This window comes from Chinchilla lanigera, unplaced genomic scaffold (genome assembly GCF_000276665.1).
Source record: "Chinchilla lanigera isolate Chin_1 unplaced genomic scaffold, ChiLan1.0 scaffold00002, whole genome shotgun sequence".
Classification (NCBI taxonomy): domain Eukaryota; kingdom Metazoa; phylum Chordata; class Mammalia; order Rodentia; family Chinchillidae; genus Chinchilla; species Chinchilla lanigera.
This window is the reverse complement of record NW_004955403.1, coordinates 56,352,220-56,378,990: the sequence shown is the minus strand read 5'-3', so window position 1 is coordinate 56,378,990 and position 26,771 is coordinate 56,352,220. Positions and strand designations below refer to the sequence as shown.

At 43.5% G+C, this 26,771-nt stretch overlaps 1 protein-coding gene across 1 annotated transcript in view; it reads right to left on the bottom strand.

Moving 5' to 3' along the window:
- Nucleotides 1-26,771, bottom strand: part of Csmd1 (CUB and Sushi multiple domains 1) — a 1,292,092-nt gene that overhangs the window by 722,996 nt on the left and 542,325 nt on the right. Inside the window, exon 4 of the mRNA XM_005373917.1 lies at nt 20,516-20,710. Coding sequence (XP_005373974.1) covers nt 20,516-20,710 — 195 coding nt within the window. The remainder of the gene's footprint in view (nt 1-20,515; nt 20,711-26,771) is intronic.

Here is a 26,771-nt window from a genome sequence, read left to right as displayed (position 1 = left end):
AAAAGTACATATGTATCTTAGTTAAGGGTTAGATCACAGCTTCTCAGCTTTAGCACCACTGACATTTGGTGGTACCCAATCCTTTGTGCAGGTGGCTGCCACGGGTTTAATAGCAAGATAAATAGCATCCTAGCCTCGCACAAGTACTTGCCAAGAATTTCCCCCAAATGAGGCAATTGAAAGGATTCCAGACACCCTCACATGTTCTCTGGAGACAGCATCACTTCTAGCTGAGCCGAACTCACTCTGCTGAGTGTAAGGTGTTCTTTTCCTGGTTCTGTGTGGTAACATTACACAGAGCCTTTGAGCCAGAGCTAGTGGAATTCTATTAAAATTCGGTAGTAGTCTTTCTTTGAGTCAAGTTTAGTAACTTTTTATTAAAGTTTTAATTTATTTAATTTATAAAAATAAAGGGATAATATCTATGTTATTTTCCCTAAGTCTGTTCACATAAAGCAACTGGAGGAAACAGAGTCCTTGACACATTATTTGAAAATGGTTTCCAGGCTTGGTGCTTTTTTCTTGGCACCTACGCCCATCCCAACTTGATCCGTCTACTCCTGCTGACCCTCCCATGCCCCAATCTCTCGCCAGCCCCATTAACCAATTGTTTTCCATTTAAGAAACTCTCGGTAAATGAACAACGAAATTAGCTGCTCAATTTTCCATGTTAAAACTTCCTGCTCTTTAGGAGGACATAAAAATCAGCACAGTTATAATAGCTGCGTGATGATTACTTAACACATTTCTTGCTATATGATTTGCATGTTGATGAAAAATATATATGTAGCAGATGTAGGACACATTCTTTACAGGACAAATCACAGTATCAAGCATGAAAGTTCATAAATGCTACAATGCAACCTCAGAGAGCAGACTGGACCTACTACACAAAAACTACCAAAAATACAAGATGTGCTAGTAGATTATTAATAAACTCTTTATTTCTAATATTCATTAACAAGTAAAATACTGAAAAACAAGTAATTTCCTGGAAATTCCACATGTAAGTTTCAAAGCTAGGGATTATTAGCTAGATTTAGGAAATTTATGGCCATACCACAGACAACCCTCTCTTACTGCTATTTACAAAGGAATGCAGCTCCACCCACACATGAACACAGCAAGGCAGTATTTAAGAGGAACTACCTCTACAAACTCTCTGTCTAGATTACTGGGGGCAGGTGACACAATGGCACAACTTCAGGTTGCCAACAAGTGATCCTGTGTGGCTGTACACTGTGACAGGATGACTGCACCACCTTCCCCAGTGACGTCTTATTGGAAGCATTAAATACTTGGCAGAGAGAACACGGGTCTGTAATCGCGGCTCTCTGCAATCTGCTCAGGAAGCTGAAAGTCTGGGAAGGGGTCAGGAAGAGAAAGTGGCCCGGGCAGTTGAGGAGGAGTGCATGGGACTCATCCCGTGATCTCCACTCCTCCAGCTGCTGAGCAGCCCCTGCCCTGGCTCCCGAAACACAAAGCTGCACATCTGCTGTCTGGGCTCAGGCTGAGCACAGAGCACAGTAGAACTAACTCTCCTCACCAACCTGTGCCTGTGATTCCTGTTTCATCATGTTAACCTTGCAAGTCTGTCCCTGACCATTTCCTGACTCCCACGCCAGCCTCTGCCCACTGCAGTCCTGCTCCGCGCTGCTGGAGTTTCTGCTTCTGTGGTCTGCATGGACCTGGGGTTATGCGTCTATCTTGTTTCTCTTAAGATAACACCCTGTAGATTCATCCCTGTTATCACAAAGAACAGCAGGGTTTCCTTCTCTTCTGATGGAACAATGTTCCCGTGTGTGTACGCAACACCAACTTATTCATCAAGTCTGCATCTACACACACACCTCCACATCCTTGGGTACCTGATGTTCCAGATTTTATTCTTGCTCTACAATCTCTTCTCTTCACATCAGCTAGAAGGATCCTCCCAATATTTAACTAGAAGATGAAAATGTTCCATGAAGTATCTGTTAAAAACTGTCCCCTGCCCACACCACCACTCTTAGGGTTTCATTGTACAACACCACCCAAATGTCTCAAGTGCTCAGAACTTGGCCCTGGTTGCAGGCAGGGCATGACTTGCAAGATGTGTCCTTGTCCTCAGATCCTCCCCTCTCTCTCTGCTTCCTGGCTTCCTGGTTAAGGAGCTTCCCTCTCCCAGACCTTCTTGCCATACTGGTTCTGCCTCAGAGCAGCCAGCCAACCATGGACTGAACCCCTTAACCTTGTGAGCCAAATTAAACCTCTCTTTCTTTAAGTTGTGGGTGTCCGGTATTGTGTCAGTGACACAAAAACTGACTATTATAAACTCTGAGAATACAACCAAAGCTGTCACATTTCAAAAGGAGGCGTGTGAGCTGGACCCAAATTTCCCTCAACTCCTTGTGCTCTGTCCCTGTCTTCTCTCTTCCTACTTTCACTTTTCTACACATGGTCTGGCCACGCTGCCTACTGGGGCCATCGCCACACATTTTCCTGCCCTTGGCTTTTGCACCCACTTCCTGCCTGGGGTGGGTCTCCCCACTGTCTCCAGGTCACTGCACATCTCAGCTTCCTGGTTTGATCTCTTCCCACCAGCACCCATAACAGAGGTAACACCTAGATCCTCAGCCTGCCCTACTTTAGTTCTTATGCTTTGCTAAGAGCAGGATAAGTGAGTGGAACTTTTTCTGCCTCTCTCCCTCCTTCCTTTCTCCCTCCTTCCCTCCCACACTCCTTCCTTCTTTCTTTACTTCCTTTCTTTCTTCCTTCCTCCCTCCTTTTCTCTTTCCCCCCTCCCTCCCTTCCTTCCTTCCTTCCTTCCTTCCTTCCTTCCTTCCTTCCTTCCATTTCTCCTTCGTCCTTCATTTCCTTTTCTCTTCCTCTTGCTGTCTTTCTGAATGGCTACTGAATTTCCATTGGATAATGATAAACAAACCTCCATTCATTTACCCTTATTGGAAGTCACAGAGACACAAGTGTCTTTCTGGGGCTATGCTGGGCCTCAGAGTATACCCTATCTCAGAACAAAAGTTAGAGAAAGAAGTTCATTTCAAGTGTGAGGTTTACAAAAATAAGAACTGAAGAACTGAAACTCTAAGAACTGAAGCAAGACTTACTGGAGTGATGTTTAAGACAAAAATGAATCACCAAGAATAAAGTTTCTAATTGTAGCAATCGCTGGGAGGATTGTGCTTGCCTGTTTACTTTGTTGGCTTGTTTGTAACAAACAGAAGGTATAAAACCAGGGAAGTTTCTCATTTATATATTTTACACACTCCCCAGAGTGGAAGGAAAATTTCAGGAGGAGATAATGCCAAAATAGACAGACAAAGCAAAACATTAATGAAAAGTAGTTATGTGGTAGACATGGTGGTGCACATCCCTAATCTCAGCAGTCTGAGAGGCTGAAGCAGGAAATTTGAGCCGAAGCAGGGAAAGTTAGTTTTTAGGGAGACACTGTCTCAAAAGAGATGGATAGATAGATAGATAGATAGATAGATAGATAGATAGATAGACAGATAGATAGACAGACAGATAGATAGATAGATAGATAGATAGATAGATAGATAGGGGAAATTTAGAAAGAGGGATGAGGATGTAGCTCAGTGTGAAGGGCCTAAGTGCAATCTCCTGTATTGCACAGGAAAAAATATAATTACGAACAAAATCCAGAACAACTGGAAGAATTATTTCAAGTTTTGTTGATAATCACCTTAGAAAAATTGAGAAATCATGCCTAAGATATATTTAAACAAATAGGTGACTATTAAACTAAATAATTCTAGCCAATACTTCAATGATATACTACTACATTTTTTTTTAATTGGTACTGGGAATCAAACTCAGGACCTAGCGCTCACTAGGCTGGCACTTGTGCCACTGAGCTATATCCCCAGCCCCTACATATGTAAATATAGTAGAAACTCCTTTTATTTCATAGATGTTAATAAACAATGAAAATACATCAACATTTTCAGACTTTAGTACTAATTTTATTGCATTGTATGATATTGGTGAGAATTTTAAAATTTAGAATGTGAAAAATATAGGTATCTGTCTAAATAAAATACTGTTTTTCATTTATTTATTAATTATGCAGAATAAACACTGAACCTAGTTTCAAATTACTGGGTAAATACTCTACAGTAGTAGTTAGCATTCAGCAATTTCTAAAAGAAGGAACGATGGGTATCACTATACAATCAGATCATTGAGTATTTTAAAATCTGAGTCCCTGGAAATTCCAAGTGGGTGAATTAGAAATTCCAAGTACCAAAACAGATTCTAGTGCATAGGCTTTGGCTCCCACCCAGAACTGCTATCACAGTAATTACTTTTTAATATATTTCCTATATTGAATTTTTACAAAATTTTGCATTTGGAGGAAAGATTGCACAAGCTAAAGGAAGATTGAATGCCTTTGAGTTAATCCATGAAGCAGATAAGATATTTAATAAAGATGTATGCAAATCTACTGATCTCTGTAAGGAGAATATTTCTAAATGCAAGCAGAAATCAAAGTGCAGTGGATTGTTTTTTCCCTGAAGAAATGCAAACTTGTAAAAACAGTTTTATTCTCAACTTTGAAATATGTCCCTTGCCTGGGTGTAACATTTACTAGGAGTGTATGTGACAGACATAGTTAAAATACAGAATAAAACATGATCCAGAAAGATAACATTGCTGTATCTATCATGAAAAATACAAACTACCACAGCTTCAGCAACAAATACATCATTAAATAAGTGCAGCTCAGCGGTGCATGCGATTGGCCGAGTTTTCACAGGCATCGGCTGCTGGGCTCCAGGAATTCCTGAGTCACTACATTTACACAGTGCAGGACGGAAAATTGGGTGTAGAGTCTCTTATCAGCTTTTACAGTTGTAGGGAGAATATCTGGGAATATACAAAATGTACCCACATACCCAGTATTGCATTCAGTTTATAATGCTGGGAGACTTTACTTGACAAACTTTCTGTAAATGCTGTGCACAGTATTGGTACCAGTGAAAGCCCAAAGCCCGACTGTCCAGGTTTGAGCCAATTGTGCCACCTGCTCTGTTGGCCTTCCACAGAGTTCTGGCTTTCTCTGTGCCTCCTTCTCCTTGTCCATAAATGGAAATGACCATGGTGTCCATGGGTGAGTGGTTGTGAAGGTGAAGTGGTCACAATACAGTGGTCACTGCACAAAGTGTCCAGTGCCCTGTCCCATAGCGGTGTCCTACCTGAATTCTGAGGAGTACCTTTGGCTCTCCGAGCCTTCCAGATGCCCAACCCCTGTGTGAAATATGGGGCTGCGAACTCCTGATTGAGTTGGGACAGGGAGGGGTCTTGTATGAGATGCGGCTGCTGTCCCCGGGCTGCCTGGATTGCAGAAAGTGGCCCTGAGAACAAATGCTAATCACTGGATCAAACTCACTAAGACTCTTCACACTGCTGAAGAGCAGTCACTGCGTGACAGCTTATTGGACACTTGTTGAGCATGTTGTTATCACGATAAAATGTCTGCTGCCCTGGGCCAGTCTCTCCTTCCCAGATCTCTGCCCTGTTTGCCCCAAAGTGGGAAACAGGAGTCATTAGCAGAGTCAGGGGCGTCAGCACGAGGCCACCTTTCCTGACCTCCCATCCTCAGGCTCCAGGGCCCAAGACCTGCACCTTTCAGGCCCTCCTATCCCTCTGCTCTTGCAACCATACCAGCTTCATTCTAAGCCTGCATCCACCAGGAGATGGTCCACATGCCACCTCCCTCTCCACGGCGATCACCGAAGGAAGCCCTCATCTCCTGGGCCACACTTTCTCCATTTGCATCTCATCCATACAAAGGTCTGCACCGTGCTCTTTCAACCTCTGGCCCTACTCCTCCCAAACTCAAGGTCCTCTGAAACTCCAGGTTGGATATAAATGACAGACTTTCCACCTTCCTCCTCTAGTGTAGCTGGACAACTTGTAGTAAGACCCAAAAGGTCACAAACTTGTGACACTCTAGTGTGGGTTTCACGCATACTTAGGCAGTGCTGACTCCTCCTCCTGTGCCTGCCACACGGGTCGATGGAAACCCATTACTTGTGTTTGTGTGACGTGGGAGTAAGATGCAGGGATCACGAATGATAATGTCTCAGCCTCTGCGCCTAAGTGTGAGCATGAAAAAACAAGTCAGCAGGCAATATACGCTTACTTCTTCCATTATGAAACTTGGACTTGTGTTATTTCATAAAATAACTTAATAAGTTGCCATGTTAGGAAGTAGTCTTGGTACTTCTACGCAGTGACTGTATATTTATGTGTGGTCCATGATGATTCCTGTCCACTCAGAGCAGGTTGGCCCAAAGGTGAAGCCCAGAACTGTGGTGGAACCCTGGGTGCCATCCAGGATGCCTAATCCTCTCCAGAAGCCAGTATTCCCTCTGTGGTCCACGTGCCACCTTCCCGCGGGTGGGCCCCAGGTCCTCTCTGTGGATGTCTCTGCCACCCCATATTACTTTTGCTCTTCCCTCTCCATGGAGCACTGCTTTGACTCCACTGTCCTCCAAATCCAACTCCTGCTTTCTCCATCTACAAATGAGTACACGAAAGCCTGAATCCACTGACTTCCCTACCTCTTGGCGCCTGCTCCTATTCCAACTCTAGCCACTCCAACACTCTTGGTTCTGGTTGCTGTCAGGACTGACACAGCAAGCCTTTGAATAAGTGGGTTCTCAGTGCGATCCTCCTTGGCCTGCCAAACACCCTGCTCCTACCTGACTCTCATTCTCATCATAGCCTTTTGACATCTGTGCTGCCGTGAGGGGGTGACTTTACTCAGTCTCAATTTAGCTGTTCTGCTGGGGTTGGCCCTTAATTTTCATATTTCCAGACCACTCACTCCAGTGCCTGGACTCGAGTAGTTTGCTGATGCCAGTGAACATGAAACACTGTGACCATGCCTCATCCACATCCCCCTAATGCCTCAGGTCCTCCTGCATCACCCAGGAATTCATCCCTACACCTCTGCCTTGAATTGGCCTTAATGATGCCCAAGGTTCCTGCTTCAACTTCCTCAAACAACCTGATTTCAGAGTTTCCACTGATGCCAGTGTTCTATACTTTTATGGAAAATAACAAAGAAACTAAATCGACTTTCTGTATGATTTCAATGCCACCAAACCCATCCAATTAAAAGTAAACACCAATGTGGAAACAGAGTGAATTTATGAAATGGCAGTGGATGACATTGGAGGTCTGTTTGTTACATTTGCAAAAACATAAACAACATTCCTAACATTGTGTGCTTAGGAAATATCTAAAGAGCAGAAACAAGAGCAATGGTGTAGGTATGGAGACACTAATTATAGCACTACATGTAGAAGAAACAAACATGGGAGACAGTCATTATGTTTAATTATGGGGAGAGAGCTGAGAACGAGCACAGTGTTGAGGATAAAGTGATGCCAATTAACACTAAAAACTTTCGGATGCAGTTCTCCGGTGGAGGAGACTGGTACTGTGCAGCTAGAGGTGGTGTTCACGCTCCCTCTCTGCATTCTAGCTCCTCAGTGGTCGTAACTGCAGCACCAAGAGCAATGAAAGACATCGAGCGCTTACAGGACTTCATTTCATCTTCACAGCACTGTGAGACTAGGTGTAGCATCCGTCCACTTTAACAGATTCAGAACCTGAGTTTGCACGAAAGTAGCATATCTGAGACCTGCCACCCTGCATGCCGTGAAGTGGGAACTCGAACGACATGGTTCTCACTGTTCACCCTTCACCCTGTGTTGTGGTTTGTGTCTGTGTGTCCCCCCAAAGCCTCATGTGGTCATGGAGCAGGCTTTTAGAGTTTGATTGGTTATGGGTGTGAGAGCTACGCTACCCTGGGGTGGATAGTTTGCATATGTAAGGGAGAGGAACAGGCTGCTTGGGGCCATTCCTCCCTTTTAGTGCTTGTTGCTTTTGCAGTGTTCTGCCACCATGAGCTGTAGCCCTCTGCCATGTGCCACTCTGCCTTGTAACCTGCCAAGTATGGACTGAAACTTCCACAAACTGTAAGCGAAATAAACTTTTCCTTCCTTAATTTTGGGCATCAGGTATTTTGTCCCAGCAATGAGAGAAAAGTAACCAAGACACCCTACAGCCACTACAAGGAATGGGGTGACTTGCACACATGCTTCTAGTATTAGACAGGTGCATTCATCTTCATAGCTTTAACCCTAACCTGATGCCTGCGCAGAATAAAATACTAAAAACATTGCAAAGTAGCCCTTAAAAATCAGACTAATTGGCAGAGACATCTAAGAGTAGTTGCTAAACCTGTTGCGAGTTTGTATTCAGTGAGGTAACATAAATATAGCCAGTAGAAAGGCTGAGACCTATAAAGATGTGAGCCATGGAGACCAGGCTTGCGATGATCGAACACTGAGACTTATTCTTCAAAGTATTTTTTTCATTTTGAGTGAGATTTCCACTGCAGTTGTTTATTGATTGGTATGAAAAAACAGTGTTTTAAGTTAAATTGTTTAAAACTACTCAAAGTTCATATAAAGCCAGGGCTCTGCACGAAACTTGCCTCAGTCAAACTTACTCAACATGGCTGGGTCCCGACATTGCAGATCACTTAGGATCCTCTTCCGCTGTGACTGCTCTGATACAGTTGATAAAGCACAGCTGTGTCTTAATAGGGCCGAGTTTATAGACCCTGTCAGAGCAGCCCTCTCTTCCTGACCCAACTTTCCCACCCTTCATCTCCACCAGCCAAACATCTGCCACCAGAAGCCTTGACTGACGTCCCATCAGGCACTGACAGGTGACATACTCTCATTTGCTGTCAAGTTATGCAAGGTTTCCCAGTTAAAGGGATTCTCAGCTTGGCGTGGCACTGAGTGGACCCTGGGTGTGCATATTTAGCAGGTTTAATAAAGGGTGTCTATGGCGCTGCTTCTGGGGACCTTCACTCTTCCAAGAATGTGTAATTGTCTTACAATGAGAAAAATTAGTCAACCCCTAAAAAAAAAAATCAAAATAGCTGCCACATCTGGTATTACCCTGAACTGTCACCTAACAGTGACAACGTGTTTGGACATATGCAGGTAAATAACTATCTTAGATGCATGTGTGTAGACAGACAGAAGCCAGGGCAGAACTTGATTGCAGGAACAACCTTGGTTTCCAGGAGTGATCCCTCTGCTGCTGTTCTGTGATTTACGGATCCTTCTCCCAAACAGAGCACACACAAAGAGACAACAACAGCAACATCAGAACACCCTCCTGTCCATGTCCTGCAGAGATTCCCTCCACGGGCACGGGCAAAGCAGGAAGCCAGACCCGTGTGGCACCCCTGGGTGCATGATGCCCAGCCAGTGAGAGGTTAAGAGTCCTCCTCTGTGAGCTCCGGGTGTGAATGTGAACCCTGCTCTGGTTAGTACCACGGCCACATGTGCATAAAGAGCACAGAACACACCTGGCTGGAGGTTTAGTCCAGCACAGTGGAGATGGTTGGAGATGATTAAGAGTCTGGACAGGACAAGTAGGCAGGCAAGGCCAGAGCTCTCTCTCCTCGAACTGGAATGACTTTCTTCTCCCACACTTGGATATCAGGTTCTCCAGGCTTCTGATTAAACCCAGACTGAGAGTTTCCCCATGGGATGCCCTGCTCCATGGGACAGCATACAGATGGCCTGTCCTGAGTCTCCTAGGCAATGCACCCAGGCAATGCACCTCATCCCTCTGTAGATCTCACCATCTGCATATGCATGTCTATATCCTCCACAGTGGTTCTTTCTGAAGACTTTGGAATAATACCCTGGATGTATACCTGACATCTCCACGTACCCTTTGGTTTTCCTCTTTGAGTAACCTTCAATTACCTAAAAAAGACTCTTTTGACTAAAAATAGAAAATATATGTGGAATAATTGACCAAAGGTCGACTGTCCCTCAAACGCTTGGCAGATATTTGGAGACTTCCTCTTGCTTCAATTGATTCTGAGGACACCCAAGCCTGAGCCAGTGCAGTGCCTATCTCTGAGCTCAGTGTCTGTAAATCTCTACCTCTGCTGTCTGACCAGGACCAGGAGGGAATCAGTCTAAGGATTTGAGGGTGGTGGGAATGAACTGATGGAGAAAGAGTAGAATGAACTGACTCCAAAGAAAGCCTTCAAAAGTCTTTCCCATAGGAGGACTCTACATGGTGCAACTGAAAATATGGTGAATACTTAAATTTTAAAAACACTGTTACAGCAAATGACACAGTGCCATTGATCTTCTTCAAAGTTCTTTTCCCACTCCTGACATGTTTGTCCCAAGCTGCTTGCTACCTGCTGGCGCAGTTTTGAAAATCCTCTTCTAAGAGTGTCCTTAGTTGGGCTGTCCTGGCTGCCTGGATGTCCTAAATTGATTCCAAACTTTTACCTTACGCAGTCACATTGACTTTTGGCAAGAGGTAGATGTTGCATGGTGCCAGGTCCACACAACTGCAGCCTCCTCCAGCTGGAGGAGGACCCAGGATAATGTTTGTGAGAGCTGACTTTCTGTTAGATTGCACTGGGCAGTGGCATTCACTGCATTTTTATCACATCTTACAAAGACCTGCAAGCCAATCTCCCCGTCCAGCCCACAAAAGGATTGCACACATTTTTAAGAAGAAAATATTTGTGTCATTCAGGTTCAAATGTTTGCTTCATGATTCTAAGTTAGGCTCCTTTAAACATATTTTTGTTTTTTGGAATATTTTTAATATATTCTTAAAATATGTTTATGAGAGCTGGGCATGGTGGTGCATGCCTGTAATCACAGGAGACTGAGGCAGGAGGATCTCTGTGAGTCTGAGTCAAACCTAGGCTCCAAAGTGAGTTCAAGCCAAGCCTGGACTGCATAGTTCTTTTTTTTTGTCTCATAAAGACAAAAAGAGAATATATTTAGGATACATAATGCATACTCTTGTTGTGGGGGTGAATATATCGTACTTTGATTGTTTTTGACCCCTTCTCCTTCCCTAGAGTCCTTCCACCCCTTTTCCAGCTCCATAATATCTACCCCCTTTCCCCTGTCACCTCTCCTTCACTTTGCTCTTTAAAGTATTTATATTTTGGGTTTCTTGTTTAAAAGAGACCAACTCATATTTAAACTGCTGTACCTGATTCCTTTCACTTATCTTTGTGGACTCAAGTCCACCCATTTTCTACAAAGCACTCAACTTCATCTTTCATCTTAGCTGAGAAAATTTCCTCATAACTTAGGAGGGAATGGGCATCAAGCTCCACATTTTGGGGATTCTACAGCGAAGGTATCTGAGTGCAAATCCCTGTCCAGCTACAAAGTGGAATCTGGGTTGCTCACTTCCTCTGAGCCTAAGTCTCCCACTGGAGTGACAGGAGGGACGAACTTAAAGTCAACAGCAGAGGGTATGTGAAGCATATAAACAGTACCTGACATTTGGTGTTTCTATGATTATGTCTTCATGTCCTTCCTTTCCCTTAACTTCTACAACTACAGTGACGGAGCTGAAGATTCTATTACATAAAGATAGATGTTATCTATTAAGGAGAAACCGCCTAGACAGCCACTCATTCTACATTTCTATAACATGAACTGATATTTATGTTTGTATTAGTCACTTTCGTATCACTGGGACCAATTACCCAGCACCCAAAACTTAAAGGACAGTGTTATTTGGCTCACAGTTACCAGTGTGGTCAGTCCATGGTCATTGGCTCCAAGAAGAAAGAGCATGATGGGACCACATGGCAGAGGAAAACTGCTCACTCAAGGCATCCAGGAGGCAGAGAGAGAAGGGAGGGCCAGTGACAGAGTACAGCCTCCCAGGTGCCATTACAGTGACCACCTCTTCCTTTCAGACCAGAGCTTTGAACATGCTACCTGGGGACATGCTAGATCAAAATGCTAACAATGTGCATACATGTAAATACTGCATCTGTAACTTCAGCTTACCATGCCAGACTAAACAGACACATATAAAATGAAATGGCCTGCTCCTATAGCTGACATTTTAGAATTTTACTGTGTTGGGCTATTTGCTAAGCACCTTAACTGCATATCTAATGAATCTTTACAACAGAACTATTAAACAGGCAGTTTTGCATAGATAAGGACAGGAGATGCCGGAGACTCACGGGAGGGAAGACAGAGTGCACTGAGCCGACAGGTTAGGATTGGCTCCCACACTGAAGGATGCAGAGGCCAACCTGGTGCCTCCACAGCTGGGCTCTACTCGCTGTCTCATTTTATGTAACCCTTATGCCGACACTGAGAGTGACACCTTTATTTAATATTTGTGTTTTCTGTGGATAACGTGGCTTGGAGATTTGAGCTGTGGCACCTGGGGTCAGGTTGCCTAGGGCTTGGCCTCACCCCTGCCACGCTCTGGCTGTGTGGGAGACTCTGGTCCCAGTGCATGTAATGAATATGGAGAAGAAAGCTGATGAAGCTGCCAGCATTTGTGTAGCTACAGAAGTCAAAGCTTGCTGTCAGATAAGTCTGGGACTGAGTATTTAGTTCTAATTTTGGAGAGCAGTACCTCAATTCACAAACTTAATTTGTTTTATGACTGTGAGGAAGATGGCTGCAGTTGTGTTGGGCTCCCAGTGTGAGTTAGTGAATGGAAGTTAGATTTTGTTGAAAGGATTTGTTTGTAAACTGAATCATTTGTGAGCAGAAACCTTTGTGAACCAAGGTATTACTGCATTAGGAAGGCCACTTCTGAATGTATTTCATGTATGAATCCATATTGACAAAAATGATTATATATGGAATACATATATTTCCAACAGAATTGGTGGTAATCAAGGTGCCATTTTAGTTTGATATAAATCTCATTATTCACTTGCTTTTCTCTTACATCTTTGTGCTTGATCAAAAATCAAGAATATGGTTGAAAAAAGGAAGCAACGCTTTAAAAATTCTGGGAGAATAGATTAAAGACCTAGAGGAAAGACACTATCAAAATAACAGAAGAAAGCATAGGAGAAATGCCTCTGAATGCGTGTGTAGGCCAAGATGTTTTAGAAAAGGTCCTGAAATCACAGGAAACCAAAAAATGTAATAAAGAAAGTGAAAGGACAACTTCTCTTTAAATGACCCAGCAATATCGGGAAGAAATGTTTGTAAACTCTGCATTACAAGGATTTAACATCTAGAACATGAAAGGAACTCAAGCAATTTAACAGCAAGTAGTAATAATTATCCACTTAAATGTGTAAGTGACCAGGAAAGACAAGTAGCCAAGAAATACAGAAAAAGATGCTCAGCATCCTTAATCATTAGAGAAATGCAAATCTAAATCATCTTGCCTCAGTTAGAATGGCCACTATAAAAAAGAAAAGGAATAACAAATGACCAGTACATATTATGTACATTAATGAGGATTCAGAGAAAGGAAACTCTTCAACACTTTGTGAGAATGGAAGTTTGTACAACCGTAGTGGAAAATGGTATGGCAATTCCTCACAAATTTTGAAGTAAATCCACCATACGATCCAGCCACTCAATACTGAGTATGTAGCCAAAGGAAGTAAAATCACTATGTGAAAGAAATACTTGGACTTCCATGTTTAGTACAGCACCATTCACAATAGCCAATAACTGGAGGCAACAGAGATTTCTATTGTTGGGTAAATTGATCAAGAAAAAAGTCAGTCTCACACACAGAGAAGAATATTATTCAACCACAAAAAAGAATTATTTGTAGAAATATGGATGGAACTCTAAAGTATTGTAGTACATGAGATAATTCAGACACAGAAAAAACAAGTATCACTTGTCTTTCATATTAAGGTGTTTAAAAAGAGTGGACTGGAGGGTAGAGGCAGAAGAGGGTGTGGGCAGAAGGAGGACTCAGGGAAATGAATAATCTTTAACAAACTGTCATAAAAGTAGTGATTCCTGGTAGTGTGCAGCACTTGGCGGAGACTGTCTTTCACAATAACTTGTCGTATAGTTTATGAGTATCTAGAAGAGAAAGCTTAAAGATTCCAAACCCGATACAATAATGATGCGATAGAAATATTAATTACACCGATCTGATCAGCACAATTTATGCACGTGTTGAAGTACCAATTCTAGTCAATAAATATGTACAATTAAAGTAACCAGAATTTTAAAGGGCGGAAAATAAAAGAAAAACTCTAAAGAAGACTTCCCTGGAGAGAGCTCAGGAAGAGGCCCTTGGCTCTGGGGGCACGGGCAGCACAGTGGACAGGGACCGGTGGGGACGTGAGACAGTGCTGGGAGAAGAGCTGTAGCACTACTTCGAGGACAGGGGCAGTGACCAGGGTCCAAACACTGAGCAAAAAACGGAAGTTAAAGGAATAACTTACAGTCCTTCATAAAGAGCAGAGTTCATTCACAGCAATGATTTAAATAAGAAGCAGAAGATACCTGGATCATTGGAATGAAAGCAAAAGTGTCATATTCATCAACAGGGAACAATAAGGATGATTCAAGTTTGAGATGAGAGGAGGGAGCTGGTGCCCTGATGAAACACTTGCTGGCCAAGCCTGGCCAGGTCTACAGGTCATCCTGCTCCCCGATCACACGCACTGTGGTGCAGCCACATGGTAGGACTCACACAATGATGCGTGTGTGGAGGGAGGGACACCTCACTGGGGGATCCTTCCACAGACACCCGGGCCCTCTGCCCCTCCCACAGCTGCAGGCAGCAGATTGGCAGCTTTGATTGCAAGCCAGACACGGAAGAAGGCAGCCTCCAATTCATCACAATATCAGAATCAACTACTTGTCAGGAATTCCATTTTGAATTCCATTTTAACACGAACACACAATATTTATGTTTGAGCCTGCTCATATCACATTATTGAAACAAGCAGAATGAAAAGGTCTTGGTCCAAATATGAAACAAAAGTAATTACAGCTTCATCCTGAATGATGGAGGCAAAGAAGGAGCTCCTCTGAACTCTTGTGTGAGTGGCACAGGGCTGGAAATGCTGCGATCCTAGAGGAGGATGTCTAATTATAGGCAGATACTTGGCTCTGCAGGGAACAATATTTACACTGTTACAATAATGTGCCTGTCTATTGCTTTTCAACTTTTACAAGCAGCCTTTAGACAAATTAAGGACTTCATTGTGATCATAGAAAAAATATGAATGCTAACAGATTTGATACTGTAACACTTAGACTAAAGCAGAGGGGACAGAGAGGGAGGGAAGAATACCCACAGTGTGAGGTTGAAGGCCAGGATCTTCACAGGGGAGCAAGGAAAGGCCAGAGATGCTGCCCTCATCATGAAGATGGGCTCACGTGACCAACCCACTCTTCACAGGTGTACACACAAGGTGCAGAAATCTGATTCCTACTAGGAAAAGAAAGACTCTGCCGCTGCTGGCACAAATCCCCTGACTCCTGCAACTTGAAAGAAGAGAGTTTTAATCTGGCTCATGATTTCTGTGGGTTTAGTACATGGTAGCTGTGTCCAAGATAAGAACAGCATAGTAGAGCGCCAAGTGGAAGAAAGTTGTGTACCCACAGTAATCAGGATGGAAAGAGAAGTGAGGAGCTGGAGACAAATGATTATTGTATCCTCATGATCCAATGGTCTTCCATGCACATGGACTTTTTGAGGGTCATTTTAGATTTAACCCATAACGTGATATTCACATTATGCAGCAGATGTGCAGAAATCTACATAATACTGGGAGAAGCAAGACATGGGAAGGAGAAGTGATGTAATAAGTGGTGTCAGAAACGATCAGCAAGATGTCAACTGAGAAAGTTTCAATCACTCCAGCACAGAAGAATCAGATAAACACATTACATATTAAGATAAGGATGATGGAAAACCTCAGAAGGGACTGAATACTACAGAGTCTGTGACAAAGTCTGTGTGTTTTCCAAGGGCATGCCTTCCGTTTTCACTTCATCTTGGGTCACATACATATATTACTTAAATTGAACACATTTTAGCACCAGTTAAATGTAACCATCAAAATTACAGCCAATGTGTCATTATACCTAATCAGAAGTTTAAAATTGCTGCCCCCTACGTTGGTTCCAGCAATAATCATCCTCCGTCTGTGCCCCAAGGAGACCTCAGATGCAAGCAGCTCATACACACATGGGCATCAGCACACTTAGAAGCCTCTGTGCAAGTGTGATTTCCAGACATCTTTCTGTGGGAGCTCAGGGAGTCCTGAGCTCACTCAGGCCATGCCAGGGAGTAGCACATGCAAAAATGAATTCTGGGACAGTTGTAATTGGGCCAAACAGGTTTGACTTTAGGCATTTCAGCTCCATAATAGCATCTAAGAATTTGTTTGTAAAGTACAGAGTCCCAATCCAGAGTGCCCCTCACAGAAAGAGCACCGCCTGCGAAGGTGGTCTGTGTGCAGGAGTGAAACCTGTTCTCTGCTGGGGTGGCTACAGCTGGCATGTCTTCATGGCAACTGTCTATTATATTTCTGAGGATTAAGCCATCCTCACAGGTTTTAGAGCCAGTAATCATTTTTGTCCTCTAATATCATTGTCTCCTTGGTGACTACAAGTGCAGAATTAGTCTGCTGGTGTAAGATCAGGCTAATACTGAAAAGGTGAGATCCAGAATCAGGGCGATGGATCAGGAAGGGACAACACCAGGTCCAAAAGGTGATCACAAAGTTAATCTCCAGCCTCACTCTGGAGACTTTGAGGAAAAGAAAATCACACCTCCCTGTGGTTTCTTTGGATTAGACTTTAGTTTTCCTATGCAAGAGGATTTTCTAAGCACAAGTCCTGTCCACTTCTTTCAACCCTTCTTCTATGACCCTGTCACCAATCAGAAGATGATGCCCCACCTGTCACTTTGCCCATTCAAGAAGAAAGTCTTCACCTTTCAGTTTGGTACTCTGTTTCCTTCCATTGTTCTAGAACTCAAAAGAAAGATGTTACTATACGTGCCACTCCTTAATATTAGGATTTCATAATTAAGTAGGGAAAACCAAACCTGAGTAGGAAACCACTTAAATCATGAGCAAAGGCACCTTTCCTGGACAGAATCTGGTATCTTCTCCTTATGTTTGTCAGTGCTGGCTCACATGACCCGCCGCCCCCCCCCCCAGTGACATGAAAACACTGCATCCTTTCAAGGACCACGAGTGACCAGGGCAATGATGAGCCATAAATGAAGTGGAAATAAGAGACCAGGGGTAAATGAGAAAGAGCTGGGTGAATGTTCCTTTTTCGAAAACATCTGAATGAGATCAGCCCACTCAGTGCTGGTCTCCTGCTTAAGGAAAGTCTTGAGTCCCACTGACTAGCCTGCTATGCTACTGCGTGTTGACTAAATCCGAGGTGTGAGCAGTTCGTGTGAGGACCAGGGCCTGAGCACTGTCTGTGAGTAGCATTGTATGACTTTGGCTTACTTGCAGTGCAAGCATCCTGGCACACGCAGGGCCCCACACTGCCCAGTTCAGTCTCTTCTTTCTCCAGCAGCAAGAATCCACTGCAGGGCACCCCTGATTCTGGAGCATTCCTCCTGTGGGGAGCCCTAAGAGTGAGCCTGTGTCGTCCTTTCTAACAAGTCTAACCTTGGACCTGTTCCTCCAAGCCAGTCTGCCCAATGCCCCAGCCTGAGCACAGAGTGTATGGTGTCACACATGATCAGCAAGATGTCACTTGAGAAGACTTCAGTCAATCAAGCAAAGAAAAACCTACATGCCTCCATGTAATGTGCACACACTGTGTGTACACACACACACACACACACACACACACACACACACACCACAGGTGTTACTGTGCAGGTTAAAACCAACAGGTGAAATGAAAAATGAACCAAGCACCACAGTGCACAGATGGAGGGTGTTACTGTCAGCATCACTGTGAAGAACAGTCCTTGAACAGGTTCTGGAACTAAGTTACTAGAGCTTGTGGGAAGCAGAATATGCTCATCACATGTCTTAGAACTGTCTCAGCCCACAATCCTGAAATCCATTTACATCTCTCCTGGAGATGCCACATCTACACATTTGTGAGAATCAGATCATTGATTTTTCTTTATGATCCAGTTAACCAAATCAATAAAAAAGTTGCATCTTTGAAATGATTTTATTTAATAGCCTATGAAATCTTATTATGCCTGGTATTATGAGAGGCAAACTTTTAATGTAAGTATGCTAATCTATAATACGGGAGAAAATATTTATCATGATGAAAGCACCTGGATATAGCTGTACTTTAAGAAAAAAATTGGTGTTAGAAAAGTTAACTGCCTGATTGTAAAATCAACTTTGATATTATAAAGTACATAATTGTGAGATTAGGAAAAGACTTTCAGTGAAAAAAATAAAAAGAAAAAATAACTACTAGAGCAAATGTGAAAAAAAATAATGAGTTCTACCCGACGCAATGGCGATGGATTAGGCTGTTTTCATGTAGAAAGGAAGCAGGGAAATACTGGCTCACAGTTCTCATGGCTGCATTTTATCTCCAGGGAAGTTACAAGCTAGTGAGGAAGCACCATTAGCGCCTTAAGTTACAGGACAGAACAGCAGGAAGATAAATTCCATAGATGATAGAGCTTTTACTTGAGCAATTAAAAATCTGGTCTGAAGTTTAGATTTCATCAATCAGCCAGGTTTCTGGCACTAAGAAGGAGAAGGTGATAAAGGGCGAGAGCCCAGGTGGAATCGGCCTGGGGGGATGTGCTCCGAGGCCTCCCTGGAAACCAGCCAAACCTGCACTGCAGAAAGGCTGTGTTGACTGCCACAGTGTGAATGACCCGCGCGGCAAAAACCAAGCAAAGGGCATGACCAAGGGCACGGCCGGAGGAGAAGCACGGGGTTCTAAGGAGGCCAGCACAGGTCGGTCCTGCCCACGCCGCACGGGGGGGAGACGGGCTTCTGCTGCTGCCTGGGGACCCTACAGGCGTGAACATGCCATTCGGTTGGGGCGGGGGTAACGGAGCACATCGGGAGCCAGTCACACAGGCTGTGATTTCTTCTTGCTGTGTTACCAAGATGGACTGGCTGAGAGAGAGGGGTCATGCTGGCACTGTCTCGGGGAGAAGCACTGGGTAGAAGGTAGGGTGCGGGCTGAGGTTCCAGACCCAGAGCTCATGTACGTGCTTGGAGCAGGCCTGGATGAGAAGGAAGAAAATAAGAACTGGAGAGTAGACGGGGAGTGGCAATGGAGGTGAGCAGCACGCTCCGAAGGAGGAGGACGGCCTGGCTCGAGCTCTCAAGGACATGGAACAGCACTGACATGTCTGGATGCGAAGGGCATGACTGTGCTGATGATATGAAGGTGGAAAATCATTAACACCACTGATAGAAAGCAGAGAGGGAGGTTAAAGACGTCAGTAGTGGACGGAGGAAAGGAGCTTTCCAAGTGTTGCGATGGACACGTGGGACTTGGAATGTGCTTTCGAGGACTTCTCTCGGGCTCAGGAACACTTTCGTACGCTCAAGCGCACTGCTCACTTCCCGCTGCAGGCTGTGAACACATGCTCTTCCTACGGACCTCTCAGCTTTTCTGTGCAGGACATAGATCACGCCTCCTTGTGTGACTGTAACACACCCACTTGTGAGGTGTAAATGTGGGATCATATTTCCTGTGACTATGATTGTCTGTGGAGCAGTAATATGGCATTTGGAAAATAATTAACATCACAGAGGTCTTATGAAACTATAACACTGAACGGGGCAAAATGAAAAAAATAGGTCAAAATTCATTAAATAGCATATATTCAAATAAAAACATGCTGATGAATACAATACAGTGTCTGTGGTGCTGGAGATCTGAGGCTGTGCATGGATTAAAAGCCAGACTCAGGTTTAAGTTTTACTCCTGCACATGCTACCTCCTGTCACTTCTGAAGGGTAAACGTGTTTACCAGGGGGTGACCACAATCAACGCTGCATTAGTTGTGGGAATCGGCTTCATCCAGCTGCAGAGCTTAGCATATTTCTGGCATTTCACTGAGGCCCCAATAAATGTCAGCTCTGTTTTTTTTTTTGGAAGCCACAAGATGAATTTTTCTTAGGAGAGTTCAAAATGTAAGGTTCAAAATCTGCTTTCATAAAGCTTGAAAAAATAAAAAGACCTGATAAGAAATTCTCAGCGTTGCAGGGATGGAGGGAAGGGAAGCCGGGCCCTGTACTGAAACACAAAAGCAACGCTTGAAATCCTGCTCACTCACGATCACCCCGCCGCTAACGCCCATGTGCTGAAAGTCCTTAAAGATGAAATTTAATTATAGAGGGAAGTTCCTAACTTTTAACAAGGAAGCTTTTAAAGCAGGAACCACCAGATCCGTGACATATCCTTGCACAAAGTCTCGCAACACTGTGGCAGAACTTCATGGGGTTTGAGGATGGAAAGAAGAATTTGGGATATCTTGGGTATATAACAAGTCCCTTGTTAGTGAGTTTATGGGTTCCTGACTATGGCTTTGTACCGAACACACCATCTTATTCTGGAAACCCAGTAAGCTGGAGTCCTAGGGCCCAGTGTGTCCTCTTTTCCTCTAAGTGGAAATTTACTAGTCCCAGCTGCAGGCACTGCGCGTCAGAGCCGCGCCGCGAGCGCCCCCCGCTGTCCCTCACCTCTGCAGAGAGGAGCCGGGAAGTCCCAGGACGCGCCGTTCCCCGGGCTGACGATGCACGTCAGGACTGCGTGCCCTTCCAGGATGTAGCCCGGGAGACAGCTGTACCGGATCTTGTCTCCTATGTTGAATCTTGTTCCGTGCAGAACTCCTTTCAGTATTTCCCCAGGATTTCCACAAGTGTGGCTAGGTAAAACTATTGGAAAGAGAAAAAAAAAAAATCAGTTGAAAAAGTTCTGTTCAGAACCATTTATATCACAAAATAGACACCACTCTTGAACTATTAGAATTATCAAATATCTGGCATGGAAAAACAAACTGTGCCTAAGACATGAAATATCATCAGGTTCTAGTATATCTGCCCTATAATACATTTATAACATTTAAACAGTGTGAATAAATGCATTTTGTTGAAAGAGGAAAATGTATTCCTGCTTAGATTCAGTGCTCCTGACGTCGATTATTCTTATTGTGGTGGGATTAAACATGCCAGTGCGAGGAGCAGCAAGACAAAACAGCAGGACACAGAGCTGAAAAATCTATCGGAAACACACATAAACACCCTCACCGCACTTGAGGGCTGTTCCCATGCTTCCAGGACTTGTGCAGCACCCAAACACACCACCAATGTGCAAACAATGTCTGATGGATGAAATTTGCATTAAGAAATGAACCAAACTATCTCATTCATTAATCTATCAGTGTTGGAAGAAATGTGCTATTCTTATAATCCAGGCATAGGCTTTGCACATTCATGGGATCTGATTCAAGGTGGACTTTAATCATGTGTGCTGATGATACCCATGCTGCAGTCATGTGCCGTTCGAAATCAGGGCCTCAACGCCGCTCCTTCCCAATTTTCTCACTTTTCACCTCGACAATATTCTCTAACTCGACTGAGACCTCAGCAACCTGATACCACTCTTTGGCCATAGATGAATTTACCCATTCTTAAGCAGAATGCAAATAACTCATACTTTTAGCTGTTTCCCAAAGTGACAGATGTTGATGGTCTACAAGAAAAAAGAAAGAAGTCTCTTCTACTGCTACATTACTGCGAAGTAGTGGGGCCATTCTGCAAAACAGTATGGAAGATCCACAAGAGAATAAAGAAGGAACTTCTATGTGGTCGGTCAGTCCTGCCACTGAGTGTACATCCAAAGAGAAGAAATCTGTGTGTGGAGGAGACACCAGCACGCTGATCTTCATGGCCATACTGTTCACAGTAGCTGATACAGAATCAAGTAAGTGCTCATCAGTGAACAGAGAAGGAAAATGAGCCGTGTGTACCCAGGGGGTATGACGCACCCACAGTGATGGTGAGACCTTGTCATTCAGAACCACATGGGCGGCCTGGAGGAAAGGCATTGAGTTCAGGAAATGCATCAGGAACCAAGAGAACTATTGCGTGTTCTCACTTCCTCATTGAATTTGAAGATAATTATTGTTTTCACTGGTTGTGAACAGCACTTTTCACCACGACGTGTACATTTACTAGTACAATGCATAAGTCATGACTCCTAGGGATAAGAATTATCAATACAAATTCATCAAATACTTTTAAAGCTGCTAGGAATAATTCTGAAAAGAATCACTGGCATTAATGGAAAATCCAAATGACCCATTCTGAAAATTGAATTTAACTTTACTACATCTTAATCCATTCTGCTGTTGAAAACAGCAAGAAAATATATTTACATTAACTCCAACACAGACAGTGTAATTGCCTGTTGCCCAGAAATGTCCACGTAGCACTAATCAACAGTGCTACAGAAGTAGATGTCAGACCGCGAGGTGCCGGTGCCTGTGAACGTGCTGCATGGCCTACTGTCCACGGCCCACTTACTGCCTCTAGACAGGAGTGAACCAAAAAGAAATAAAACGCTGACACCTCCCAATGTCACAGTTTCCGCAGGAGGTGCAGAAGTGTACTGACGCACACTTTTGTGGGGAAATTATTAATGAATACAAGCATCTCCTGAAATAGGCTGTGAAAGAAACTTCTCTAAGCACCTCCGGCTGAAGATGTTGAACAGAGCTAACCCTGTAAAACCGAGACAGAAAAAATACTTCTTTCTTCAAAATTAGCAATGTCAGACAGAAGCTTTAATAGGGAAGATGAATGTTGATGCCGGAATCATAGTACTGTCTCCCTAGTGTAAGAACCTAAAAGGGTAAATAAAATCCAAGAGGTACAATAGATACTGGGGAAGGGAAAGAAACTGCTCAAAAGGAAAGAAACTCTGGAATGGGGAAAAGGAGAAAAGAAAGAGAAAATAATATGTACATATACACAGGATAGGCAAGGTAATTGTACTACTCATTTCTCTTGGTTGATTGAAAGGAACAGTTAATGCTTAATTTTTTTATATTATTTTTTGTCCAATTGTACATGTTTATATCTGATAATCTGAACAACTACTTTGAAGACAACAATAGGCAATATAACAACCATTGTTGACTTCCTATCATCTTGTTTTTTAAAAATTCTATATCATTACTAATGTTTTTTATTACTTTTTATTCTCTTTAAAATAAGGAAAAGAATATACCGTAAAAAAGAAGTATGGATGGAAAGGGTGGCTGTCCCCAGGCCAAGCAGCCCTCTGCAGGCTCGCTGTGGCGTAGGTGGGAGCCCTTTCTCCGGAGGGTGGATTCCTCTGCAGGGCGATCCCATCCTGCCCAAGCACTTCGGGGCTCCTTGGGGACCACAGGCTGTCCAACGTGGGGTTTTTACACTACTTCACTGCCTCCTTCTGTTTTGTCTGTGGATGTTGTTTGCACCTTAGCTTTTTGACCCATAATTATAGTAGAATTTTAAAAATAAACAGATCTAACTCTAAGTCTTTGAAAGGAAAGAAACTGCATTCAAAGGATGCTTAGGGCAGGAGAGGAGATGCAGTTCTGATCTCCTTTTCACCCTCCTTAGCTACTGATTTACCGAAAATGTTTCCTCATCAGTGTCTATTCACAGGGAAGGTGTGAGATTGAACCAGATACAGTAGGTCTGTGCACATCTGCGCATTCCTACCCTTTCCTGAGGTGGAGTTGTGAATCGCTGACAACACTTCTGTAGGTCCTCCATGCCTCTTACCTAATTAAATAATAAATTAATTCTCTTTAATTCTCTTCTTGAGCTATGTGCCCTTTTTCCCATAGATGCTTCAAATGGGCTGGGGATACATCCATTTCACCTGGGGCCATGCCAGGTCTAGAATCTTCACTAGCTCTCAGCAGTGCTTGCTAAGTATTTGTTTGCTCAACTAAATGATGAAGGTAACTATTAATGTAATACCACCCCATAATCCCCTAGGTATAGCATGACTAAGATTTGCATAGCTCACAAGCCAGTGGGAAGACAGAAAATACAAGCTTTTCAAAAGCAATTGGATAAAGAATTATATTGGAAACAGTCAGTTTATTCCCACAGTTGTCAAAATATGTATGTGGGCATCAGAGTCCTAAAATGAATTTAAGCATGTTTAACCCTTTGATGCCTCGGGACCCCTGTTTGGAACACCCATAACAGGGGAACATGACGAAATGTGTTCTCTTCAAATTCGTGTTCCTTCCATTTTCCTAGGTAGCATATGTGAATCTCATGCAAAGATTTCAAAAAGTCTTCACCACAAATGGATTAAAGCCAAATCATGGAGAGTGGGTAAAAACTACCTTTTAAAAGCACTGGTTGGTAGCGCACAGTTACAAACTGGAGATTCAGGGACTGAGGATTTTTATTTTCAACAGTTTAAATTGTTCTTTTTTAAATTTCAACGTGAGTAATGTCAAATGCACATAGCTATAATTGAAGATGAAATAGAAAATTTAATTCCTATTGCAAAAAGCCAAAAGCCAAAATGCTCATGTTACAAAACCATCAGCAATTTCGTAAATTAATAGTTAATAGAGCTGGAAAACAGATGTAGTAAAAGTTCCATGCAATAGTTAATGTTCAGATACCTAAAAATTCCAACAGAGCAGACCAGCGGATGAGAAAATCATTTCAAATCAAGCAAATACAAGTCAATTGACATTTCTGTCAATTTCACTCTAATTCTACTTTTTTTTTTTTTTTTTTTTTTTTTGTCTTTTTGAGATAGGGTCTTCCTGTGCAGTTCAAGCTGGTCTCGAACTTACAATGATCCTCCGGCCTCAGCCTCCCAAGTGCTGGAATTATAGGCCTGCACCACCATGCCCAGCTTGTCACTCTAATTTCTTCAACCAGTTTTCTTGAAGGTGCCGAATTCCCCCATGTGTCCCTACACAAGAAGGTGGACACATTAAGTATTTAGGAAACACTTGCTGAGTTGACTTGAACTCTACTTTTAATTCTCTTAACTCCTTTTGGGCAATGTGCCCTCCTTCCCAGACATGCTTCAAGAAAGGCACTCTTACTAGGTGCTGGGAGTTCTGCTCTCGGAAGACATCCCACGCTGGGAAAAGGCTTCCTGAAGGGAGCTCTGGATCCAGCTCTGCCTCCGTGGCAGGGCTCCATCATACCCCGGGAAGCCAAGCTCACACCCAGAGCTGGAAACACAGGCTGTCACCCCAGTTATGCTGGTGGGAATTCCCTCCATAACACTTCTGCTTTGGCAAGTACATATGGTCACAATCCAGTGACTTAACGGGGCTATCGCATCAACTTTTAACCTAAGTGTTCAAATGACTAAATGAATGTCATATCAAATCCCTTTCCAAAAAGGGAAGGTGAAAACATGATGCCGCAATAACATGCAGCATTAGTGTTCATTACTAGGTGGACTAAAGGCCGGCAAAAAGCATTCTTCCACGGAGCAGCAGCATGTGGCATCATCGTCCAATCGCTGAAGTTTCCTTAGATGTACTCATCCAGAACCTCGCTCCCGAGGGTTTCTGACGGAGATTCCTTCCCACCCTGCCTTTCCTGTGGCCTCTGCGATTCAGGAAGTGAAACTTCAGATGCCCAGCAGACAGCAGCCGCCATAAACTCTGAACCAGCCCTCGCGGGTGTGTTCGCCTGTATGCGGTTTGCTGCAGAAAGTCCCTCACCACACCCTCTCCACCCTCAGGGAAGAAGATTAGAGAGCTTTTGTTAAACACTTTCCAGGAAAATTTAAAAATAAGATTTTCAAATCCTAAAAGTTAACGTGTCTTCTTAGGATGCTTCATTGTGGACTATCAGTAAAACAGGAAATGCTGAGGCAGCAGGAACATGAGAGAGGCGCTGTGGACTCCCCAGCGCCCCCTAGCGATCCCTGCCTCCTGCTCAAAGCCTCGCTGTGCAGCAGGGGCTCAAAGGCGGGGGCTAGGAAGCATCAGTCCTGGAAGAGCAGTGGGCACGAGGAGGAGGAAGCGAGAGCAGGTGAGTGTGCAGTGTGGTTCAAGATGGAAGCAAGGCTTGGGGACACCAGGATGCAAAGTTCGTGTGGCGAAAGCAGGGTGTCAAATGTATACAGGGAAATAGGCATCACCTGGGATCACAGGCGTCAAATACATGACAGAAGCCTCGTGGTCCCAGACCAGAGACAGACAGTATGGTGTAAGACAAACTCCCTATGTCCTTGATCCCAGGTGCCCAGAAAGGGAATGAAAAATCAAAGAGACCCCAGGAGACTGGAATGGTATGTGCCTTCTATGTGTTTCCAACTTCTGCTTTATTTTCTCATTTATAAAGCACCATGCAAATTTTAAGATAATAAGACAGTTTTCAAAATATACTGAGTGAGCCAGGTATGGTGACACATGACTGTAATACAAGCACTCAGGAGGCTGAGGCAGGAGGATTGTTAGGAGTTTGAGACCAGCCTGGGCTACAAAGTGAGCTCAAGGCCAGCCTAAACTGCACAGCAAGACCCTGTCTCAAAAAGACAAAACTAACTAACTAAATAAAAAATATACAGAGATTCGGACATACCCCAACTTCCACAAGAATAAAATTAGGAAAATAAATGTACATCAAAATCAGCCTGGACTCTAGTTATTAAAATGAAATATAAAGGAGAAAGATAAGCAAGTTCTTTATTTAGCAATACTAATTCTGATTCATTTCCTGCTCTATTATGATAATAATTGGTAATATAGAAAATAGTGTGCCAGATAACACTGTAAGTTATAGCATATATATGTGTGTGTGTATGTGTGTAGGTATGCATGTATATATGTATGTACTATTATTATCCCTTTTTTGTTGAGAAAACTGACAGAGAGAGGTTATGCACCTTTTCATGGCAGCACAGCTTGTATATATTGGTGATACCATCTGCATATGGTGGGCCCAA